Here is a 26,119-nt window from a genome sequence, read left to right on the forward strand (position 1 = left end):
CTTTAAAAATATGCAAAGGCAAAAGCATTCAGTAAGATGAAAATTCAAGAAAAAGTCATTAAAGTTGACTCCTCCACACCGTAACTTACAACTACGGGCATCCCAGAAAAGAGTAGACTTCTTTGAGGGCTGGAAAAAAGAAGCGGGACTTCACATGTTAATGTTAAAAAGAGAGTGAGAAATGGCATTTCCAAAACAAAGGTCCTTTGCAATGAAGGAAGTGTGGCAATGGAACTTTTGGTAAAGGGAAAACAAAACGGCAAAATGCCCCAATTCCAACCCAAGCTCACATTCCAATGACACAGAGCCAGATGTCTCAGATCCGTTTAATGATGGTCATGATGATGGATAAAAGATCTTTGTTCTTCTACCATCTAGTGATCCTTTACTCTTCCATAACCAGCGGGTGCTACAGATACAGGTAAGCAGTTCACAGTCATCCTGAAAAAATGCTCTGTTAGGGAAGAGTGCCAGTGTCTACTCTGACCAGAGGCAGTGTGCTACAATGGAAAGAGAGCAGCCAATGGAATTGGTCAGATCACATTTACCTGTGACCTTGTGCTAATCATCAGTAATAGGAGAACAACAATGTCCACTTCACATGAGGTTAGGTTAAATGATACATGTCTCTAAAACACACTTAGAGTGTCACACAATAGGCATTTATTAAAAGCATACTGAGGAGTGGATGACTCTCTAGGCCTGGATCATGGTTCATATGGAATGTCAGTAAAATTATATGACAAAAATATATGAAAGTAAGAGAAAAGGAGAGATGATAACCCTTATGACTGTCCAAGATTGTTGTGAACCCAGCCTCTTTCACAGTAGAAGTGTGGATAGCTATTGGGACAGTTCTCATTTCCTACAATCTATTCCTTTGTTTTGCTCTTTTGAGCCTGTCTATTGATATTTGCAGCAGAAATGAGCTCAGTATTTATGAGCCTGTATATTCAGGGGTGGGCATCTGGTACTCTCTAATCATCACCAGGGAAAGAGGTTACCCAGAGATTATGTAACATCCTTATCCATAGAACTTGGGTGGGGGGGCAGATGGTGATCTCAAAAATAAATAAATATATACATACATAACTCTCTTTGAGAAGGGAATGCTATTTTGCCAAAAGGCTCAGATCTCTGAATTTACATGGGCCCATATTCCCCAGCCCTGCCTCCTCGTGTTACCACTTCTACCCACCCACCCCACCTCCAGACAAGCCCACACCCTTCAACTGCTCCTCATATCAACAGATCAGGAGAACACATGCATCCTTGTACCTCCATATGGCTCAGTTATTTCATAAATACAAATTCCCATGCAAATACAATCCAAAGTTAACAGAAAGAAGAGACAATTCTTTAATATTCCTCAATTTCTTTTAAATCTTCCACCTGGTTTCCAGAAGCCAAGTGGTACATCCTACTTCTCCATTCACATCCACACCAGTATCCAGTGCCCTCAGGTAAAATGTCCTCTGGTATCCCAGTTGGATGCCTTCACCAAGCTCATTAGGCAAATTTCCAAGGGCTCTAACCCATGGAGGTTCCCCCTCCCCACATCCCTCTAATCCTCTCAGAAGCTTCCTTCACAGTTCAGGGAGTCCAATCCTGACTCCCTCTTCTGACAGAACAGAGGTGGAGACCCAGAATACACTGAAACCCAAACAGGTAAGGAGTAGTTCACCAGAAGGCCAACAACCCCTTAGAAGGAAATCTGCTCAGAGGCCAAGCTTGGATTCTAGGATGGATCCTTCCACTTGCCATCAATCAAGCTATCTGAAAACTGTGGCTACCATCTTGGTACAAACAAAAACAAAATCTGTGTTTGTTTAAAGCTGAGGGTTCTGAGTATCTGATCTGCTTTTATAAAAAACTTGCTGGGAAAATTCCACATCGTATTGCTCCTGAAGATATCTTTTCTTGGCTGTAAATCCTAATGTGCCCTTAGGGGCAATATCAATATAAAATCTGTATGAGACACATGCAAAGAAATATAGGCTTTGATGTAGGTTTTTAAAAAACTCATCTGAAAAAAAAAAGTAAACTCAGTAACTTTGAAAAGAAAAAAAGGCTCATGCAAAAACCTTCTATCTGCAGTTGTTGAGGGCCCGGACCCCAGGCTTCCAGCTCTCGCTTGCTGTGTAAGTGGGCAAGTGAGTTAACCTCTCCACACCTCAATCCCCCAACTGTGGGATGTGGAAAACAAGAATGGGTATCTCTACAGAATTGCCACGAGGAATCAATGTAATAGTCTGCGGGACAAACTTAGCACAGTAATCTGGCACCTCATAAATACTCAATAAATGTTAGATATTTGTTAACTCTATCAACATTAGCGCTGGCACTAATACAGATCATGTTTACAAAAGGCTTTCATACATATCAGCCTTGAAAGGTAGACAAAGTAGAGATAGCTATTTCCCCCTCACACCTGAAATCACTGAGGCTCAAAGAGGTTGCAAAACCACCGTGAGGTCACAAAAATGTTGGGTAATGGCAGTGCTCAGGTTGAAACCTGACAAAAGTCAGAAGAAAGGAGATGGTATTGTTAGAAGAACACTTAAGTTTAATGTCGATTTACCCAGAGTTAACCAGAGACTATCGATTAAGCTGTAGTCACAGCTATGTGCCAAACATTGTTCTAACATTTTATATGTATTATCCCACCTGATCTTCTGAAAAACTCTATACAATACACCTTATAGGTTAAAAGTCCTATTTCCATTTTGCGTTTGAGGCATCTGAAGCACAGCAAGGTTGAGTAGCTTCCCCAAGGCACACAGCTAGGAAGCTGTGGAGATGGTACCAAGATTTGAATCCAGAGGCCATGTTCTTAATGTTGACACTCTAATGCTTCCAAGCAGCGACTGCCATATCCTAATAGTAAGGTGATGCTTTCACCAGCTGGGCACTGGATTAGATGATGTCTAATCCCTTCAAATGCCGAGGTTCTAGGCTTTGACACTTCTATTTGCTAGTAAAGAGATAAAATAGTGTCTAAGCGAGTCTCTGGAAATGATATTTAGCGTGGACTTTGGAGAAAGTAGAATGCTATACCCTAGCCTAAAATAGACATGAAATAGTCATAAAAGTACGTATTGATTCAGCAAGGCATGTGACAAGAATATCTTGCACAAAATTCTTACTAAATAAAGAAATATAAGCTGGCTAAAGAAGAGTACGGGAAATTTGAGAAAAGCTGAACAGTTGATGGGCACTGACCAATGCACTAATCATAAGCAGAAGGGAGGTCCCCCAATTCTAATGATATTCTTATCAGTTACTCGAATGAAAGCATAAAGCATATGTTTATCCAGTCTGCAGATGATGTGGAGCTCCGGGTAGAGAGCTCACTCATTAAACAGCAGAGTCTGAAGACCATGTGTAGTGGAAATCACTTAAATCTTAGACTACTGAGGTTCAAGATCACTGGTGGTGACCTTGGGCAAGTGACTTAATCTTCTATAGTTAAAATATAAATAATATTTCTCTCACTGGATTGCTGTTTTGTATAAATGCAGAGAGTCTCAAATTTGGTGGATACTCAATGAATGTTAATTCCCTGTCCCCACTTACAAAGAATCTCTACAGGAAGAGCTGTTGCACCAAAAGGAGATAAAATGTACTTGAAATAAACATGGAGTCCTGAATTTAGACTCAAAAATTAAATTGAGAAGAGAGTGAGAGAAAACTAACTCTGTCATCAATTCATATAAAAGATCTAGGGTTTATAGCTGATTGGAACATCAAATCAAGTCAGAAGCACAATGCCATTTCTAAAACAAAACAAAACAACTAAAAATTTTAATTTAAACAAATGTATTACGTGTCAATGTTAATAAGCAATGCTCTGTGTTCTAGTAATTTAAATACTAATAAACAATGTCCTTTCCAGGGATTTTAATAAACCAGTACTAAAGCTTTGTGGTAACTGTTACAATAAAGCAATAAACCGGGTGCCATATGGGAGCCCAGAGGAGGGGGTTGGTCTTACTCTGCCAAGAGAAATCAAGGAAGGCTTCATGTAGGAAGTGACTGAGTATAGTCTTAAAGCCAGGAAGTCAAGGGGGGAGAAAGACGTTTCAGGCACTGCAAGCAGTAAGTGCACAGGCATGGAGGCCTGGGGGAGGCTGGTGCCATGAGACATTAGCAGCCCACTGGAACAGTTGAAAAGAAGGTGATTATGGTGGTTCAGGCACATTGCCACCATGTGTAGAGTAGAGCCCTGCACACCAAGGTAGGGAAATCTTGCCCGATACAAAGCAAACAAATGACAGAACCCAGATAGGAACTTAGGCTTTCTGACTCATTATCTATCTATTCTCTCTACCTCTGCTGTCATATACTGTAACACTAGCCATAGGTAGCTATTTAATTTAAATTAATTAAAGTTAAATGCAATTGAAAATTTAGTACTCAAACATAATAGCCACACGTCAAGTGCTCAAGAGCCACATGTGGCTACTGCTACTGTAGAAGCACAGATAAAAACATACCCATCATCACAGAAAGTCGTAGTCTACAGCACCATAGGACCATTAAGTGAATGAGAAGTAGACTGGGTTTGTATTGCTTTACAGAATAGAAACAGGAAACAAAATAAGTAGGTGGAAGCTACAAGGAAGAATATTTCAATGTCCTACACCTCAGTGACAGAAGAGCATCTCATCACTAGAAGCTTGGTGGCCAACTATTACAGTGATTCCTGTATTGACTTAACACTCTTTGGTGAGAATGCTTGCGTTTGACCGTGGCAGTACAGCTGATTCACTAGTGCAAACATATCTCTGTAGATCCTTCACATGGAGTTCCTGTCACACTTGAATCTAAAGAATATGATGCTAGTTTGGGAGTCACTATTCCTGATGGTCCAGCATCCCAACATCCCAGAATGTGGGAATTTTTTAACATAGTCAGCATTTTTAAGTTGTGATCCATGAACCCCCTGAAACTGAATGCAAATTGTATGTGTTATTTCTTTCAGGAAAGAGGGGTGCATAGCACCAATCAGATTTCAATCAAAGTTGTGACCCCAGTACAGAAAGCAAATAAACGCTGTACTTGAGGGACTTGGCAGTTGGCAGAATAGCAACTGAGAATTGCAACTTGGCAGAATCATCCAACTGAGTCCAAAAAGACTCAGGTCATTCCTGACTCTAAGGTTCTATAACCTGAGCATCTAAAGACCATCACCCTGCAACTGAGCAATTTCGAGTCAAACATCCCCTGACCTTGTTCAAGGAGAAAAGAGATGAGATGAGTATAAAAGGACATGGAAACAACCCAAGGCACTAAAGTTGGATAATTCAGTCAAGTCGGGGTAGGAAGAAAGAAGAGAATTTGTCAACCTCTTCTGGAGATGCCCATTGGAAGCTCTCTCAGAAATCTTGATGGCTCATTTTCAGTGACAGCCCACAGAAACAAGCACACCCAGTCGGATAGAATACAAGTTTACCAGCTGGAGAACTTGCCCAGTGAATCCAAATCTTGCTGAACTATCAATCCATTTCAAAAATTAGGACTTTTGTTCTAATCACCACCTGACAATATGACAATTGTACCAGGATTCATCTCCAGGTCCTAGAGTATTTATAGAGCTGAAAGGACTGATTTCTAGAACAATGCAGGGATTCCTCTGTTATCTGGCGTAGCTAGAGAAGGACACTTTGGTCAATTTAACAAAAAAAGTGATAAAGAGCTACTTTAAATAATCAAAATGGATTATAATTTGCAAAATCTCTGAACACAACAAAGTGCACACACCATTCAAACCAAGCTGATCACAATGTAACGAATGCTTCATTGGTAAAATCCAGAAAGCACTATGGCATTTTGTGGTGCCTGGGGGCCACTGGAACAAATCTCAATTGTTATTATACTACAGACCTCTGTACCAATTAATAAAGAGCTCTATATAATAAAATGCCAGATAACAAATATCGTGTAGTTTTTTCACAGTCATTATTGGGTAACATAGAAACTGAAGTGGTTGATACCAAGATTGTGAAGTAGATGAAGTTCGTCTTTCCAACCTCCAAATTCCCATTGTAATGACCCCACCAGCCATCCTGTGCCCTCACTACCTCCTAGCAACCTCCTCTCCCCACACTAGGGCCACACCTGTTCCTACAGGTCCAGGTCACTGCAACACTAGGCACATAATGTTTGCAACACTGGGCACATTGATGTTTGTTGTTAACCAAGAGTAACCAATTAATTAATTCATCCAACATAATTTTACCAAATGCTCAACATGAGCCAGTCTTGCATTAGATGCTGAAATTAAAGGGGGAATGTCCAGTGTCAGTTCTCAGAAGAGCCTGCCTTCACTTATAAGGTGTTAATGCCATGTATGAGCTACTATATCACTGCTCCCAAGATCATCTGTATTATGACAGAGAAGTCCTGAAGCCTCACTATCTGAACCTAAAGGTAGCAGCAAGGCTTCAGGCTGGAATATGAGAGAGAAATCTGGGATGAAGACTCTCCTCAGTGATTTATAAAACTGGCCTTCTCTAAAGGCAATGCAGGGCAGATAATGAAACCGTGTCAAACAGCGGTTCTCAAAGTACGGTCAGCAGCATCAGTGTGAACTGGGGACTTGTGACAAATGCATATTCCCAGGACCTACTTCAGACCTACTGAATCTGAAACTCTGGCCACAGGGCCCAGAAATCTGTATTTTATGATGCCTTCAGTAGATCCTGAGTGCCACTAAGCTAGAGAACCAGTGATGTAGATAAAATGGGCAGTGCATATGTATGACTTCGACACAAAGAAACAAGATGAGGAATTAGCCTTGATGCTGATGGAAGTCACCTGCTGGAAGGAACAGTCTCTGAAAGAATAGTAGCTAAACAGTTCCCAACAACACACAGCTGGAAATTGCCAGGATGCTGGTGAGTGACTGTTGAAAATCCATTTCATGCTTTTTGACTCTGACCAGCCCCATGAGACAATGGTGTGGAAATTGAGAAAGAGGCACAGAAAGTTTGAAACACTTCAAACCTACACTAAGTTGAAGGTTGAGAAAGGCTTATGAGAACTAATCTCCCCCCTGCATTGGTTTTCAGAGCCTCTTCTCTGGGTCCACAAGGCACACACAGTGTCTGGCATCTCAGCCACAGAAATTACAGCAGAATCTAATTACTACAAGCCTCAGTTCTTGACATTGACTAGAGAATTTCTTCCTTTCCCCTCTAATCTGTTACCCACCAATCAGCCACATCCTCTTCATCCCTTCTTTAAAGGGGGGAGGTATATAGACACCCCACTCCCGGCTCTACTGACAGAAGCCTTTAGAAAGCTAAGGCATACATCTGACACAGGCTTTCCAAATTCTCCAGGGATGGGGAGAACAGAGGCACCACAAATGCAGCATGAACAAATGCAGCAAAAAAAAAAAAAAAAATGTAGCCTCAAAATTATGCAGAGTTGCAACAGCAGTTCAAATCAACCACCCACAGGCAAAAAGACCACACTTGGCACAGGTGCCATGCACAGCCTCTCCCTGAAGCCCTGCACTGGCTAGACGGTAGGAGCCTGTAGCTGGAGCCTAGCCTGGAGTCACATTCCCAAGCCCTGCCCACCTGCGTCAGGGATGAACTACCACTTTAAAAATGCACCTTTTTTTTTTTTTTTTTAATATTCCAAAGGACTAAGAGTGGAACTGCCTAGTCCTACAAATTTGGAACTCAACATGCAATTAAAAAAAAAAGGCACTCCTAAGAAGTACCCACTGCTCTGCCAGGGGCAGGGTGGGAAGTATCGTGGATAACTGACAAGTTTTAGTCATTCAGTGCCATTCTCCTTAATCTGGCCCATTTTTCCTTAAGTACACACCTCCTGGCTGCTCCTTGCTTTCCAGAAACAGTGATATGGGGGGCTCATTAGGGTTTATAGCCAAAGACTGGCCAAAGATACAGGGAATGGAAGATTAAGTAAACATACCTGGGCTATTCAGTGAGCAAAAGTAACCACAGCCATCCCCCGAAAGTAGGACTGACACATAAGAGACCATCAGGTTGGAGGAGCCTAAAAACTCAGTGCTGTACTTTCTGCCCTTAAGTAAGAGTGATGCTGGAAACGAGCTAGTGAGCCCATACACAAGTCCTCTCTGTGCTGGTCCAGAATGCTTGGGAGGGGAAGTGTTGCCACACGTCACTGGCATGTCTATCCTTCCTCGACAGGAATTGCTTAAAATTTTTTTTTTATGTTTATTTATTTTTTGAGGGGGGGAGAGAGAGAGAGTGAGAGAGAGAGAGTGGGGGAGAGGCAGAGAGAGAGAGGGAGACACAGAATCTGAAGCAGGCACCAGGCTCTGAGCTATTAGCACAGAGCCTGACATGGGGCTCGAACTCATGAACTGTGAGATCGTGACATGAGCCAAAGTCAGACGCTTAACTGACTGAGCCACCCAGGCACCCCTTTTTCAGATTTTTTTAATGTTTATTTATTTTTGAGAGAGAGACAGAGTAGAAGCAGGGGAGGGGCAGAGAGGGAGACACAGAATCTGAAGCAGGTTCCAGGTTCTGATCTGTCAGCACAGAGCCCAATGTGGGGCTTGAACTCATGAACTGTGACATCATGACCTGAGCTGAATCAGATGCTCAATGGACTGAGCCACCCAGGCACCCCCAAAAGGGACTGCTTTAAAAGCCACGTAGCGTTGCAGATGACAGAGCGGATGGGGAGTGGTACACATTAATTTCAGTACCTGCTCACCCTTCCAAATTCCTGTGTGAAGTCCCACTCAAATTTGAAAAGAAACAATTACAGAAGCCTCCTGAGCTCTATGGTTCAGCATTTATTAGCGTAAGACCTGGGATGACAAGAGGGTTCAGAGTGACAAGTACTTGGGGGACATAAATATCTCCTAGTTAACCATTTCTCTGAATAGAAGAGGGGAGGTAGCTGCATATTTATGGGGCACCCAAATGTAACAGGACTGGGTAGGAGGCAGTCATTATAAAAGCAGCAAGAAAAAGCATGTTAAAAGAGAGCTCTACCCCCCTCCCCAGCCAGCTCCCCCACTACCTTTCTTTGTGTCCTAGTCCCACTGCAAAAAAACAGAGGATGTAGACGAAAAAGTCCATCTGTGAAGCCAGTCCTCGGCAAGAGACCTTGCTTGTATCCAAAGTAGACAAATAACCTTCCTTTTCTGAAAATCCTAGAGAAAACCCACACATATAATGAATTATTCACAAAGGCTGAACCTAAAAATGAGTGAGGGAGAAATACAGAAAGATGGAAAAGGGACAGAGGACAGCAGAAAGAGAAAGTCTCTCTCTTTGAATAAAAGGGTATTCATTACAGTCACGTCCAGGTTCCCTCTTTCCTGTCTGTGTGGTCAGTGAGAAACAGAGTGGCCTCTGATAGCTGGCTTGCATGGCTGGGCTTTTGGAGACCCGCAGCTTCCTGTGCAGCCTTGCGAACGACAAAAGGGAGGCTGCTGGGCTGCTGGTGGAAACCAAGGAGTCAAGGGTTTGCAGGAGTTCTGACAGCTTAGCAAATCTTGACTCCGTTTTATTTTAACTAAGAACATGAAGATAGGAGGAAACCAGATGTTCCTATGAAGAGGGGGGAAGCTGCAGAGATTGGGGGGGGGAACCCTACATTTTATACAGCAGCAGCTAAAAAGAGATCAGCAATTCTGGATGGAGCTAATAAACTCCAAAGTCTGAATCTTTCAGAAGATAAAAAAGACCTGTGCTCATTATTTCCCTCCTCCTCCTTTAATTCATAGTGTGCATCCCGCCTGTTACAGGGAAAGCAAGTGGAGGGAAGAGGAGACATGGTGACACGCAAGCCAATAGACAAAACTATCGCGTCCAAGATATTTTCATCTCCAGCCTCCCGTCATTTCATTTCTGTCAAACTCCTTCGCTCCAGCTCGCTTTCCAGGCTGCATCCCAATGGCAACTGGTCCCCACGACAAGGCATAGCCTGGTTTCCAGAGGAAATGAAGACCTTTCTCTAGCAGCCGCAGGGCCAGTGACAGTCACTGTCTGCTTCATTGTCTGCATCTGTGCCCAGGTACACAGAAGATGCGAAACCCTTCTGCATTATGTGATCATAGGATATAATTACAGACTCTGTCCTTGTTAGCTGCCACCCTCTGCCCTAATCAAGGCACTCTGACTCATGATCCATTAGCGTTACATCAAACCTGAAATTCTTGCCAAGATTACAGTCTACTATCCTGCAAGGTGCTGTATATTTATAGACAACCAGAACAGCAGAAAAGTTTATGTCAAAATGGGAGATGTGGACACTAAAGCTTTTAGTAATCCTCACCAAAATCCTCCAAAATAAATGCACATTTTTCAATGGGAAATTTACCATAATAAAGCACATAACCTCTGACCCAGAGCCAGAGTCTTTTGAGACTACAATGAAATTCTCTGCAACAAGAAATCATGGATGAATATCTACAAGTTCATTATAATGAGCTTCAACATCTCAGCGGCTGCAAACACATTTGATCTTCCTACTTTAGGCCCTGTACATTTCTGCATGAAACATGTGTTCCCCTGCTGAGATGACCCACATCATCAGTGGGGAGGAAATCTCCCACTGCCCATCAATGGCACAGAGTCCCCAAGTCAGATATATTTCCTCCTCTCATCCTCTGACCTAAAAAAGTACGAACAAGTGTGGGGAATCTCACAAACCATGAGGGAAACATTGTATGTGTCCATAGAATAACTGGGTCTGGGAATGGAAGGGTTAGAGCTGGTTAGCATATGGCAGTGAATGTGGGATGACACTCAGAGCAGCCAATTCCGCGAGGAAAAGAAAATCCTTTTGTTACATCTATTAGATGAACAAGAAGTAAATGGAAGAATCATATAGAATGTAATATCACATTTTAAATCAGATTAGCATTTTCAAAAAGGTTACGGTATCCACTGCAGAAAAGAGTGCCATAAGAAAATAAAATTATCTCCCTATGCAGATGTAGCTTCCAAGAAAACTGAAACACATTCAGAGTGAGCTGTAACTTACCACCATCTTTCATGCCAAATCAGGGTTATTGTGGGCATTTCTTTCCATAAGAACTAGACTTCCCCTATTAAATAACTGGAAAAGATTACCCCACCCACCCACGAAAGCCAGAGAATGCTACAAGTATAAATTAAATAATTCCTTTCACTTAACTGATCTTTTCAGGCCAATTTGTTAAAGACGAGTAATAGGCAGCATGAAGAGAGGCTAACACAGCACACAGAAGTGTTCCTTTCCTCCTAGACCCACAGTGACTTTCTGCAGCCCATAAAAGATGTGTAAGTCTCAGAGACATAGTGCACAAATAATCAAAGTCCTCAAGCATGTTACATGTTCCTATGTCAGTTCAAAGCAGGAGGTCTTAACACATTTTCTGAACAATCTTTCTTTTTTCCAAAAATCTGGCCCTTACAAACAGTAAAGAAGTACTTTCCAGACTTTAATGTGCGTACTAACCACCTGGGGATTTTATTAAAATGCAGATTCTGATACAGTAAATCTGAGGTGGGGCTCAAGGTCCGGAATTTTTAACAGGAACAGGCCCCCAGATGATTTGGTTGTTGGCTCTTTGCTTTTTTTGAGAAGCAAAATCTAGAAGGCACCCTTCATTTAGAACTGAGACCCCTCTCTTCAGGTATGCTGAAATTTCTGAAGGACCCCATTAAAATAACAGCTGGCGTTTACTGGGTAATTAGGCAATGTTCTACAAACTGGACTTTTACTACCTCATTTAGTTCTCCCAGTAACTCATTATTATCACCTTCACTTTACAGATAAGGAAACTGAGTCACAAAGTAATGAAGTAACTTTTCAAGGTCACAGAGCTGGTGAAGGAACGGGGAATTTGAATGCAGACAGCCTGGCTCCAAAGTTTTACTGGTTAACCAAGGCTCACAGTGCCACCCAGTAAGAAAAAGGGAGCGATTTCAGGAAGCTGGGTGTCCAGGTAGGAAGGAAAGCGAGACCAGCATCTCAGATGCAGTACTGGAGAAAACGCAGAACCCAAAGAAGCGCAATGTTTCCACATGGTCACCACCAGAGGGAATATATATTAGACAGTCTCGCTGTACAGCCAGGAGGGGGAAAAGAAGCAAACATGGTGTATTTTAAATTTTCCAACCAGGCTCCTCTACACACCTTAGCAGATGTTCTCTGAACACTGTTACAACAGCCTACACGCTGAAGAACCACTGAGAAACTTCCAGCTATGGGGATAGAAGAGGCCACTGGGACCAGGCTCTGGGCCATCGCAGAGTACGATGCTGAAATCAACTCCCCATTCTCTCCTTTGACTCTCTTTGGTCCATCCTGGCCAAAGACAAGGAAAGGGCGGAGTAAAAACCACTGTCGCACCTTGCGCTCGCAACGCCTGGCAGAAAGGCGGTGTCTTTGCAGCGGAAGAGAAAACGTGTAAAGCGCCAACCGCGTAGTATGGACCCCTTGCTTCATTTCCCAACCCCCGCCCCCCCCCCCCCCCCCCCCGCCCCAGTCTGGGCCCAGCCGGAAGTGCCCGAGGTGCTGAACCGGGCTGATCCCACTGCCATGCGCACGCCTGGGGAGTTTCGGTGGCGCTGTCCTAGGTGCCAACGATGGCTGCTGGCACCCTTTGCCACCCGCGGGGTGGATAGGCGGCTTTGTCTACCGCCAGGAAACCGAGAGGCGCCTCGGTAAACACGACCCTAAGAGAGGGGCACAGTAAAGCAGCACCTGGAGTGTGGGGAATTTTAGAGAACTGTAGAGGCGGACAGGGGAACGGAGCCCCGCGGGAGAAATCCGTGGAAACCTGACTAGAGGAGTGTTTGCTGCCGCAGCACGCAACACAATGAGATCTGTCCGCTTTGTGCTGCGCACCGGGCAAACGGGACTGCAGGGACAGGACCCTTCCTCCTCCCCAGTATCCCCACCCCTAGATACGTTTAACTCAGCACGGAATGGCCCCGAAGCACTCTGTGGGGGTGGGAGGAGGAGGGGAGCACAGAAAGGAGGAGAGAGGAAGCCCAGCCAGGGGTGGTTGTGGGAGGATTTGAGCAGCAGCAGGAAGAATATCTGCTTCGAGATGCTCCTTCGTTTCTAATGAGGGGTGCTGCCTAGAAGCACCATGCACCAGCCAATCGCAGTGCTGCTGAGGCAGAGAACTAGGGAAGAAGGAGGGGAAGGCCAGAGACTGGGGTGGGGGTAGTAGGGAGATGCCCAGGCCCTGGAGGAAGCGAGCCACGTGCCTCACTGATACTAGAGACCCAATGCAGCTCCAGCTGTCTCACTGCTGCACACCTGGAGGGTAGGGGTGGGGAGAGAGGAGGCTAGAGAAGATGACTAGGGGCCTCCTTTACAGGTACATCCTTCCCAAGAAATTTCTTTCCACAAGCATCAAAGTCCCATGTCTCCAAACCTACTCCCCTATTTAAAGCCATGCCACTGGCTTGCTTCCTATTAAGCACCCTCCCCACCAACCCCCAATTCCTAAAGACCTTGCCAGGTGCCCAAATTCTTAGTGAAGAACAAGGCGGTGAGATGCCTAATCAGCAGCCTGTATTTGGTGCACTTGATTAAACCTGCAAAGAAGCTGCTTGTATGCCTGTTCACCCTGAAACTGCCACCATCAGAGACACCCCCACCAGCTCTTTGTGGAGAGCAGTTCCTTTGGAGGTAGGGAGAGACAGACAGCTTGCACATCTCTGGGCACAGCTGATGAATTCAAGCCCAGCAGATCAACGTGAATCTTGGGCACAAGGAGAGCACTCAGCTGAGTCAAACATTCAGAGGCAGGAGTACCCAACCCAGGACTAAGAAAAGGATGGACTCCGATGAGCTGTTCTTTGGCTGAAAAGAAAACTCCACTCTGAGCTGTCTGGGCTGTATCATTAGAGATTGCCTCTGCTGACACATTCATTCACTCCACTCTCAGTGGAACTTAAACTCAGTCCCCAGAGTTAGCTGAATCCCCAGCCAAATGGCTGTTTTATTTGTCCATTTGTCTATTTGTCTACAGGGTTTTGGCCCAGACTCTTGAAGCTTCTGAACTGATAAATCCCCTCAGGGAGCCTTGACTTCCCCACAAGCAGACAGTGCAGGTGTCTTTCCAGAGGGTGGGGATGCAGACAGAGGGGGTGTCTTTGAGGGAGGAAAGGGGAGTGAGTATGAAAGAAAACCCTGAGATTTGGGGCAATCCATTCTATGTGAAGGGCCTGAGGGGGCCTGAAAATCAGACAAAGCCCAGCCCAGAAAGGGGCAGACACAGCAACACCATGCACCCAGGGACACCAGAGATTTCCACATAGGAAAAATCAAAAACCAAGTCTTACCTTGAAAAGCACTAGTGCCCACACTGGTCTCTACAGACACCAAGCTTGCCCCTCAGGTGCACCGAAGTAGAGTGCACTCCAGCAAAGGGGCAAATTGGCACCAGGAAGGGGATGGGGGATAAATTCCATGCTAGATTTCCCCCCTTACCGGAAGAAATGCAAAGGGAGAGAGGGGAGTTATGGTGGGCAAGAAAGGATATGGCCAATCGATGAGCTTCTTGGCGTATTTCCTGACAATATTATCTTCTCCGAAGATGAACAGGGATCTGTTGACGGTGAAACAGTTCTGCCGGACGGGAATGGGGTTGTACAAAGCCATAGTCCGCGCCCTCTGCGCTTTCGACTGCTTGTAGGCGGCCGCTGGCCCCGAGGCCGGCACCGGGGTTCCTTGCCGGTTCCTGCTCTGGTCCGAGTCTCCATCGCCCGACCCCGGCCTGCCGACCACCGCCTCCCCGAAGCGAGCCATCCTGAAGTTTAAACAGACAGAAGACACACAAAGGTGATCGCGGCCGGACACCCGCACACAGCAACAAGCAGAGAGACACGGAGACTCAGAGCCGCATCCAGACGAGCACGGGGACCACCGCCTCCGGGGAGCCTCGCGAGCTCTTGAGAGAGGCGGCGGCAGCAGCAGCCCCGCTGCTCTGAACTGTTGAATCTAAATGCAACCTCTGCGAAGCTCCATTCCTCAAGGAGGAAAGAAAAAAAAAAAAAAAACGGGGGGAGGGCTTGGGGGTGCTCAGTTTCTGGAGGCAATTTTTTTTTTCAAAATGCCAGTGTGCGGTGGCATTCGGGGACTGAAGAAGAGAGGGGTGGAGTAGGCTGCTCTTCAAACATAGCTCCTCTTCTGGCAGACGCACCACCTAGTTCTGGAAGAGAGGCAGGCACCGGCCCGCTAGGTAACAGTTTGGTGATTTATTGGGGGTGGGGGTTGGGGAGGAAGGGAAAAATGAAAACAAAAGAAGTTAAAAAAAAAAAAAAAAGACAAGGACGGGGTTATGGTGACATGGTTTATAACGCCAGCCCCGGCAAGTCCAACTAAGAAATTCCACAGCCAAGACTTGGGTCTTTAAATCTGCCAGCACAGACGCATCCAAAGGTTGACAGAGAGGGAGGGGGGAGCGATACTGAGGTTCCTGCGCAAACCGCAACGCCCAAAATATCAAAAGAAGAAGTCAATCCAACCGGAGAGGGACAAACGACTTCAAAGCTCCTGCGCTTGGGATAGAAGTTGAGCAGCCTCCGGAGAGCAGCGGAGCCCGAGTGCCAGCATCCTGCCGGAGCGCTCGCCGCCGCCGCCGCCGTCGCCGCCGCCTCCCCGGATCAGCATGCAACAGCGATCCGCGGCTGCGCCGGGGCGAGGGCGGGAGCGGGCGGGCAGCGAGCACTTGGGCGAGGGAGGAACAGGTTGCAGGCGAGCCTAGCCGTGGCCTGGCACGGGAGTTGTCCAAGGACCGAACTTCCTGCCGAACGGCTCGGCGTCTTCTGCCACCGACAGCCCCACTCCGGGAAGCAGAGGAGAGGTGGGGAAGGAAAGGAGAAGGCGAGGAGTTGGGGGTGGGAGGGGGGGCGAGCGGAGCGCAGAGGCGCAGCGAGGCGCGCGTTGGAGCGCCTGGAGAGGCGGGGGCGGGGCCGGTGAGGACAGGAGGGGCGGGGATGGAGCCGGAAGGACCCCGGCCGGCCGCAGCTGCAGGGGCCTGGGAAGTGAGGTTGGTTTGGCTCATAGATTTATTTAGCCAGAAGGTAGCGGGCCACCTCCGCAGAGGTCCAGCAAGAGTCGCCTCTCCCGCAAGTAACGCCAGAGGAGAGAGGCAGGCGCAGCTGGCGGCGCGGCACGGTCCCCGCAAGACAGCCGAGCCCAGGCCCGGCGGGGGCGCACACGCACGCGCGCACGCACTCGCGCCTTCCGTCCCCGCCGAGGCGCCGGCCGGTGCTATGCCCCGCGCAGTGCCCGCCCAGGCGGGTAGTCGAAGCCTTTGCGCCGTGCGCGCCGCGCTCCAGGGCCCGGTCGCTGCTTCTCCACACCTCCCAGTCTCCAAGGAACGCTGCCCAGGGATTTCCGCGGAGAAGGCAGCACCCTCTCCCTGTCTCCCCACTTAGCAACCCGCAGGCCCCGTGAGGCACGCTGGGACCACTGGGGGCTCCGCACCCTGCTGTTGGTGCCAGCTCCCCGCGGGAGCTTCTGCCCTCCCTAGGCAAATGCGATCTGGGGCGGCTTCTTGGGTTCAGCTCTGGAGGAGCCCTGCGCATCCATTTCTGGAAGAGTGGCCCAGATACTGGGGCCGGGGATGGTAGTTTGGGGCTAACACTACCCTTCTCAAAGTCTTATCAGGAGATCCTCCCACCCACCCCTTTTATTCATAAGTCCGCTCCACTGACTTCCTCAAACCCACCCTGTTAATGAAGAAAAAAACAATTAGTATCTGAGCTGCGTTAAGTGGGAAAGGTGGACTCCAAGGCCCTGAGAAAGAGGGTTTAGCAACCATGCCCTTGTCCACAGGTGACTCAGTGGTTTGAACGGAACACAGGTACCAGCCGCCCCCTTTCATGTCTCCAGTAGCTGGAACACACTTGCCTCTGCTTTTTTCCAATCTCAGCCTCAACACACAGCTCTATCCAAATTCTCCCCACATGAGCAATGTTAGAGAAAAGGAAGGGGCGGGTGGCTGAGGAAAAAAACAGAGTCTGACCAAGTCCAAGAGGTTGGGTGAATGCAGCTTCATGTGTCTGAAAGGCAGTGTGTCCCTGTGTGTGAGATTAACTGAGGGGAAGGGAGGGGACATCTGAGTGAGAGGCACGTGTGTTCCTATGTGTATGTGTATGTGTCTGTGGGCAAGGCCACGTGAGCACTGACGCAAGGTCTACTGTGTGAGAACATATGAGAACATGTGTGAAGGGAAATTCTCTGGGTACTGGAAACCCAAAGGAATGATGTCACTGCTGCCTTTGGGATGGCATGTTGACCTTTTGATTCAGGGTAGCCTGTTTCAGGCCAAATTACTACACAAGGTGTGTCAGCTCTAATTATTATTTTGATTTCACATTACTGCCTTACTCTGTCATTCTACCTACCTTAATTGGAGGGTCCTTTTCAGTTAGATACCTAGTCAGAAGTAAAAGGGAAGATGTTGCTATGAACCATGAGGTCCCTGTTCGTCACTCACAATGGTCACAAGTGGTCGTCTCAGTAACCCTGCAAACTGTGTAGATTAGAAAGGGCTTTCAGAAGTGAGCAAACTCGTGCTTTCAGGCAGAACCATAATCCATAGTACAAAATTTATTCAAATCAATCATCTGATAAATATTTTTGAGCACCAGACACTGTTGGCACTGAGGATATAATAATGAACAAAATAAATGATGACCCCCAAAAACGTGTCCTCTTCCTGGATTAAATTAGATTCTATAACCTTACCGACCAGAGTGCCTGAAAGACCTCATTCTCAGAGTACGACTTCACCCCTGTCCTCTGTGTCTGGGCCGTAGCAGGCTTCAGGGTGGTGTGCCCATTTGTTAATGCTCAGAGGAAGCAGGGTTCTCTGAGCTTTACCTCCTGGAAGAGGTTCCTGGAAGATCTGGAACACCCAGACTTGGGTCTTCAATGTCACCCACTCAGCAGAGAGGCAGTACTAATTCTGCTTCCTCTCTCTACAATGTTCTGTGTTCTCTGTGGCTGCTGTAATTCTTTAGAGACCTAGGATCCCCAAGACAGGATATTAGACTTGGAGATGTGTAGCCCCAGTGGAATTGAGGCCTGCCTTCCTTGCATTCTGAGACAGCAGTCACGAGCACATCTGTTGGGGATAATGTAGACTATGCCAGCGAGTACGAGCTCCTCTGTAGCGAGGTTATAAATGGGGAATTCCTGGAGGGTGCAGCCCAAGAGGAAAGAGGCAAGCATGACGGTATAAAAGTCTTTGGTAATGGACTTGGTCCGAGGGCAGCAATGCTGAGAGGGAGGCATACACTCATATTTCACCACATCTACCATCCCCCACCCTACAGTCACAGCTCTTCAGACCTTTGAGATCTGTGACTCTCTAATGCCCCCATTCTTCCAGCCCCCAGAGGGCTAGAATTTTAATGGCCGAATTACATTTTATGTGTGTTTAATAGTTTTCAGCTTACAGAAACCTCACAACAAATCTCTGAGATCAGCCCGCTAACCCATGTATTATGACCCTGATTTGGTGGACAAATTAGCAGTTTCAGAAACATTAAGTAATTTTCCCTGGGCTTCTAACAGATCTTCTGACTTGCACTTTATGACTCTTTCTAACACCCAGTCTAATCTCTTGTGGATGGTAAGAGTGTAATTCCAAATTTCTCACTGTCAAGAGAAGAAACTCTACACTCACACTAAGCCCATGGGAATTCTATGCTTGCCATCCTCAATTTGGATTTGATCAGTGGCCACACGTTCCTGGGACCATGCTGGGAAGATGCTAAACTAAACACATCTATTGCCCTCAAGATCCAGGAGGATCCTTAGAAAAAAACAGGTCATTGCCATGATGCTCTTCATAAGAGAACTTGGTGGGAATTCTCCTTACAGTGTCCCTCTTTCCAATGTCTTAAAGACCCACATATGGAAATGCAGAAAATCAGCATTTGGTCATAACTGATTGGAAACCGGTTTCCTAAAATCGCTTTCCAGCCCATGAGGAACAGAGGCCATATTTCCCTGTTGTTAGAGCACCATCTACTGGTCACTTGTGAGCACATCACTGTGAGCTCAGGTACTTGGCAGCCCAGCACACCCAGATATTCCAGAGCCTAGGTAATGCCTAAAGAAGTGACCTCTTGTCACCAGCCCTCTACTCCCATGTGGGACTTTGCTGAGGTCCAAGCCCCAAAATTCACTATAATACAACCAGCCCATCTCACAGTATTTAGAAAGTACAGCCCCACACACTGGGCACAAAGTCGACACACTGCATGCACATGCACATGTGTACATGCACACATATGGACAATACGCACACAGTTAAGATGGTGCAAGCAAATGTTTTTCCACCTGCATGTTTTTCGGCAAGCAGTCACCTGCAAACTAGAAACCCAACAGGGTCTGAGGAAGCAAGTGAAAAACTTCCCTAGATTATTAACCCCATATAGATGGTTTAATCTCAAAGCTTTCACCCTGTAGCCCCTCAATTCCAGTGTACCATCCAAAATGCAAGCAGGAGGGAAGGCTACTGGTAGAGGGTCCCTCCAGTTACCTTTGGAAAAGGGATGAAACCAGTTGGCTGCACTCCCGCAGACCAGGAAGGCCATGGGAGGTTGTACTAAGATGAATAGAATGAGCATCGCGATTGGAGAGGCACTTAGCCTATTCCCCTCATTCATAAAGCTCTTCCCAGATCTGTCAGGCCTTGGGCCATCTTCAAATGGGATTTTAGCCCGTCACTGCAGAGTCTGTAAATCTAACCTCATCCAAAATGCGTGTGCCCCTCCCACCAGCCCGGCTTCCTCATACCCCACCCCCAACCCCGCCCCTCCAACAATTACACTCAGATAACTTATGCTTAAGCTATCAGAGCCCCTTTTGTTCTATTTTTCCCCCTGTTGAGCTTTTCCAAGAAATAGACTCTTATGCAAAGCAGTGCTCTAAGGAACATAATGCAGAGAGGATTTGGGAGTGGGTTCTTAAGAAAAAAGTTGGCAGGAGACCATGTGCAAATTCATTGCAGAGCAGAGGAGCATTATGGCAATGCAGACATCTTGGGAATCTGGTGGCTTCCACAATACCTTACAGCCCTCACTTGGGTGAAAACATAACTTTACATCCTTATGTAATGTCCATCCCTAGAAGCAGCATTTCTCAAACCCATGCTTGAGAAACTCCACAGCTCTAACACTCCACCAGCTAACTATAGATGTGCAAATTTTGCTTAAAAATGTTTTTAAAACCATTCATTTATGACAACTCAATATTTCCTGAGTGCCAACTGTGATAATGTCATCTCACTGCATCTTTGCTGCAGGACTGTAAGGCACATTCTGTTATCTGCGGCCCAAAGGGTCAGGTATTTGTTCAAGTGCACAGAGCTAGGAAATAGCAGAGTTGGATCTCCTGATAATAAGGTCAGGACTCTTCACAATCGGTGGCCATTATTAACATTCTGCATGTCAAAATAATGGTTTCCTTGCTTCAGAGCCCATTACAGGCCTGATCTTGTAAGGTGGAGCATGACCCTGAGCCAGAAAGCCTCCCAAAGGGTTAAATTTAGGAAAACATGCCACCTGTCTCAGGACCGTTATGAAGATGAAGTTAGTTAGTATGTGTAAAGCTCTTAGAACACTACCTACCTGGCACACAAGCGCTATATATGTGTTTGTTAAATACATTTCAGCAATGGTAGCTGTGACCACAGTAACACATAGCAAATCACATATCTGGCAGCTTTCGTTTCCGAAAGCAGATTTCAGAAGTGCAGGTCAGAGATGACTTTGGTGTGTATGGGGTGGACGGAGGCGCAGAGAAATAGAAGTGTCTGAGACTTGCTCAGAAGGACAAATGGAGAAAAAGAGAAAAGAAAGAAAAACATTAGAGATCGGAGTCCAAAGAGCCCAAAGGCCTTGGTACCTGGGAGAGGTATTCATTAATTTACTTATTCATTAATACATAAGTCCCCTTAATGAATACTCATGAAAGCATTCTCATGTGCCAGGCATTTTTCTCAGGAATTCTGAGGTTCAAGGATAAATCAGACATAGTCACAGCCTCTGACAGCTTACATTTTTAGAGAGAGGAAGGGTGAAACATACCCATGAAGGGCTCTGATACAAAGCAGAATGTAGTGTGCACCATAATAGTGTACCCCATAAGGGGGAGAACAGAGAAAGGAGACATCCCCTCCAGCTGGGAGCAGCCAGGAAAAGGGAAGAACTAGGGAGATCCCTTTGAAAGAGATGGCACCGGAGGTGGGGAGAAGCAGCATGGAACAGCAGCATGGAACAGCAGCATGGAACATGAATGCCCAGGCTATGGAGCGAACGCTAGATGCACGGGACTGATTAACCAGTCAGCATGTTTACTGTGTTTCAGTGTAACTAGGATCACAAAAAATCTATTACCACTTCGATCCTTTCTTTTCCCTAAGACGAGCTGACTTTTCAATCTGAACAAAAGTCAAATATATTCAATCAAACAAACATTAACCCTTACTGGGAAGGTCCCTTTGGAGCTTCAATGTTTATTCCCAGATGTCAAAGGATCCCTGCCCCATTACTTCACCTCAGCACCTATCCTCAGGGTCCAGCCTTGCTTCCTGGTCAAGGCAAAGTGCAGCAGGAGGACTCTGCAGAGCTCCAGCTCTGACTGGTAGGGGTGAGCGGAGGATGCTTCAGTATCTAAGGGTGAGAACAACCGACGGAAGCACGCCCATCCATCCGCCCCCTTGGCCTCTTGACTCAGAAAACAAAATACAGCCCACACATTGCAAAGCTTGCTCAGCCTGGGTGGGTTTAGTCTGATTCATTCATTCAGCAAACATAAAATGAGCACCTTCCATGTGTCAGGCATGATGTCAGGTGCTAGAGCAAAGGAGGCAGTGCCCAGGACGAGAAGGTACCTGAGTTATAACCTGAACTTGCTGATCTTAATCCATTCCCCACACTTCACTCTTGAAGACAGTGTCCTGATTAGCAGGAAAAGCAGCTCACAGCTGAAACAGAGCCTAGAGGACCCTAAAGGCCCAGAGAAGGGAACTCATTTCTACCACACCCACCAGTCTTGCCTCTTACAGGACTCTTTGGGTTGGAATCATCAGCAGATTAAGCCACCACCTGTCCATCACCACACCCTTTCTCTCCCACTCTCTCCTACGCTGAGCAGCTGGTTACACCCACCTGGTATAAAATAATCAGAGTGAATAAGGCATTCCCATATGATATGGACTTAAGGCCAGTTTTGAAATGTGCACCTGGGCAGGCCATGTGCTGGTTCTGCCCCTTCCACTCCCCTGAAACTGCACTGAGACCCCCACTGACCTCCTGTGGTCCTGTTTTCCCCCTTCCCCCCCCTTGACTCCTCTGTAGCATCTGGCACCACTGACTGCCCCTACTTCTCAGAGTTCCCCTATCTTAGCACCCCACCTCCCAGTTTCTCAATATCTGTTTCCTTCTTTTGCTCCTTTTATTCCTCTCTTTATTGTGGGAATACCCCCAAGGGGCTGTTCTCAACTGCATCTTCTCTGACATCTTTCCTTTCAGGGTCATATCCTTACACTTTCTACTATCCCCTCTGCTTCCACATCTAGTCTCATCCTTACCTTTCCACCTTCTTTCCAGATCCAAATGCCCAACTAAGGAATGAGTATCTCTACATAGACTGTCCTTCGTCATCTCAAACTCAATGTGTTAAAAAGTGAATTCATTGTAATTCCTTCAAAGCAAGCTCCCCTCCAAAAATTCCAGTTTCTACTGGGGTGACGTCATTCTCCCTGTCAATCACTTAACTTCTGTGGTTCCTTCCTGCCTAAAAAATGGCCAAACTCCTAAGCCTGACAATTCAAGAAAATATGAATTCAACCTACCTTTCTAACACCATCTCCCCATGTGCCATAGTATCAACATAGCTATAACATGTCATGCCCACTCCTGCCTCAAAACTCTTGCTCAGAGCACCTGCTTCAGACTGACCCAAGAACATCTTTCATCTTTTCTGCTTCTCTAACTCCTAGGTATCCTTGAAAGTATGGTTCAGTTCAATTCTGCCTCTTCCATGAAGCCTTACATAACCTCTCCAACTCTATCTGTGATCTCTACCTCCTATAAACTCACAGAACTTCTGTGTCATTCATATAGTACCTGTTTACTAACTGTCATTGTTGTCATGGGTATAACTTCACCACTAAATTCCTATTTAATTTTTCAATTATGTGTGCCTTGTCTTCTTCACTATGGTATAAGCTTTTCAAGTACAAAGGACATATCTTCCCCTTCATTTTATTACCTAGAGTGCCTGCATTATGTTATACTCATAGCAGGCCTTTATTAAATACATCGTCAATGAATGAATCATTGAGTCTCCTGCAACTCTTTTTGGTGAAAAAGATCTTAGCATCAGCTGGTTAGCTGGTGCCTGTCTGAGGGGCTGCCCTTCCCCTAACACAGTCTAGCTCTGACTAGACTGTGAACCTGCTAGTCTAGCTAGACTAGACTGAATCTCTGCTCTTTTGTCAGCTGTTTCCAGCTGTTCATCCTGGGTTTAGTGTTCATCCTCCCCCTTACAGCATGAAAGGATGCCTACCTCTCCTGTAGGAGATCAGATATTCTAACTCAGGAACTTTTCCAGCACAATAACAGCCTCACCCTCATTTGATCAATCATCAAATTATAGGGTTCATTTTCATATGAGGAATATCTCCCGCTCTTTAAAAATATGGTTGAAATAAGATTTAGGGAATCACGTATTTTAAAAAGACATTCAGACCCTCATATAAAGAACATTTTCAGGTCTCTTTCCACAGAATACAAAACACAGAAGAATAAAATTCTGCTTCGAAATCAATCATCATCTTAAACTAGTTCTATCTCTTCTCTCTACAAAAAGGCAAATGTTATCATCAGACCTCTTTCCCTTATGAAGAATTATATGTGGAAGAGACACACACACTTTTGCCTATATGCAAAGACACACATTCCATTCTGGTCTGATCTCATTCTGCCAGCCAACTGTATAAATATATAAACTGATCTTCCTATGCTGTTGGGAGCTATCAGACAGACCTATACATAAATGTAACCCATTATATTTAAATGGGAAGAATCACAAGTTCTTTTGAAGATTTTTAAATATTCCTAATGAGCCATTTAAAAATGGGAAAGATGAAAATGTAATTCTCAATCAAAAGGGAGAATTTCTGAAATACTCCTCTCTAAGACCCTTAACAAACCAACCCCAACACACACATGGATGTGCTCATACTACAGTCTTCTCCCTTAGAGACTTTTCTTGTTTTTTTTCACATAATCATTCGATCCCTTAGTCACATTCTTCAAAAAACTTCTGCTGGATGTGAAGTGGTCAAGTATTATTAATATAATAACCCAAAGTTTCCTATTATGCTAGTTTTTCTTTGTTAAAATAATCTCTATTCTCTAATAGATCCTGATTTCATAGTGCAAATTCCAAGACTATAAAAATCCAAGAGAAAAATGGACATGCATCAAACAAATAAAGAATAATTACAAAGAAGAGTATAGGCAATTTGGTTAATGATATTAATTTTAATGGGTATTAAACACTTATTATTTAATAAAAAGGCACTACACTAAGCTCTTTGCTTTCCTTATTTCTCAGAATAATCCTGTATGGTATGTACTATTATAATAAGCATTTTATAGATAAGAAAAGCAAAACTGAGAGAAATGAAATAATTTCCCTCAAGGTCAGATAGGTGGTAAAGGACATAGCAGAAGGTCAACCCTAGGTCTATTTGACTCCAAAATCCATTTTCTTAACCACCATAATGTAGGCTTCTCACTGATACCATTAATAGAGACATGGGCTAGTCACTTCATTTCATGACCATCATACAATTCCAAGATGCAAGAAAATGTCCAGAGACTACAGCAGGTGTTGAAGGGTCTCAGCATAAGCAAGTAATGAGTGTGAGACAAGACAGGAGACTTGCACCTCAATCTTTGTTTGGCTTATTACCACATGTGCAAAAATGACAACAGTAATGCCTGCCCTCTAAATCTCAGGAGACTATTGATAGACCAACCGGGACAACAGATGCCCAAGTGCATCGTATTCCAATATGTGCTGGTGTAATTAGCCTGACCTGCTGCTGCGGTTCTGCATTTCAATGTCCCAGGGCAGCATGGGCATGCCAAGGGGAACCAAGTCTTACTTCAAAACCTGTTTACACTCTTCAAAACTTCTTAAAATCCAAAGGGTATATTATTGTGCACAATTTACTCATGATGAATATGGTTTTACACACCATTTACCTGTTTCTTCAATGAATGGCCAACTCTACCCAAAATGCCCTACCCCCTGAGCTCCCTGGTGGGTCAGTCTTAGGCAGCTTCCCAGAAATGCTATCAGACAAACTCTGGAGGGGTCAGTAAGGAAGGTAAGGAACAGATGGAGAGATGGTGTTCAGCAGTAGGAAAGGAGGGTCTGCTTTACTGCAGCCCCAAATATTAGCCAGTGTTCGGTGTTCAACAAATCCACGGGTAGCACTATTCCTACCATTCAGGAATATCGATCCTGATTATTAGGTATGGCTTTCATTTTTTTAATGAAAACTTCTGCTGCCAACGCATGCCACTAAAGGATTCAGCAAATTTAAATCCTCCTGCCTCTCAACTTGTTGTTTTCCTGCCTGCACTCCAGCAGGTAAGACACCCACAGACTCACAGTGCTCCGGGCTGTAGAATTCACAGGAGTCTATAATGTTCGGGTTATTTTTAAACTTTCAGGCCACTTTCCCTCCCCACGAACAGCAGGCCTGCCATTTAGAACAGTGTTTAACCCACACCCCACCTGCTTTGAAACTTTAGCTTTTTGTGTTAAAAGAAAAGAAACAATCCTTCAAGATTGCACGTGTGTGCATGCATGCGCACGCATGCGCGTGCATGCATGCACACACACACACACACACACACACACAGAGGCATGCGCGAACATCTAAAAACTGAAGACAGTCACCAGCTTAATGGGGTGAAAGACCCAGCTTCCCAAATGATGCTAAGATTGTTAAATCTGGGTGTGTGAAAATGCTTTGTAAACTTACATTGTCACACCACTGTAGGTGGTATCATTGTTATATTTACAGGGACAGACACCAGACATT

The 26,119-nt window shown here is 45.5% G+C and overlaps 1 protein-coding gene across 2 annotated transcripts in view; it reads right to left on the reverse strand.

The window, feature by feature from the left end:
- CACNA1E (calcium voltage-gated channel subunit alpha1 E) overlaps window positions 1-14,776 on the reverse strand; it is a 309,331-nt gene extending 294,555 nt beyond the window's left edge. The window contains exon 1 of one of the 2 annotated variants that reach the window (XM_042976069.1): window positions 14,510-14,776. In XM_042976069.1, coding sequence (XP_042832003.1) covers window positions 14,510-14,775 — 266 coding nt within the window. In that variant the 5' untranslated portion in view covers window position 14,776. The remainder of the gene's footprint in view (window positions 1-14,509) is intronic. The other variant, XM_042976070.1, reaches the window with a different exon arrangement.
- Window positions 14,777-26,119: the final 11,343 nt, after the last annotated feature.

Source organism: Panthera tigris, chromosome F3, assembly GCF_018350195.1.
Source record: "Panthera tigris isolate Pti1 chromosome F3, P.tigris_Pti1_mat1.1, whole genome shotgun sequence".
Lineage (NCBI taxonomy): Eukaryota > Metazoa > Chordata > Mammalia > Carnivora > Felidae > Panthera > Panthera tigris.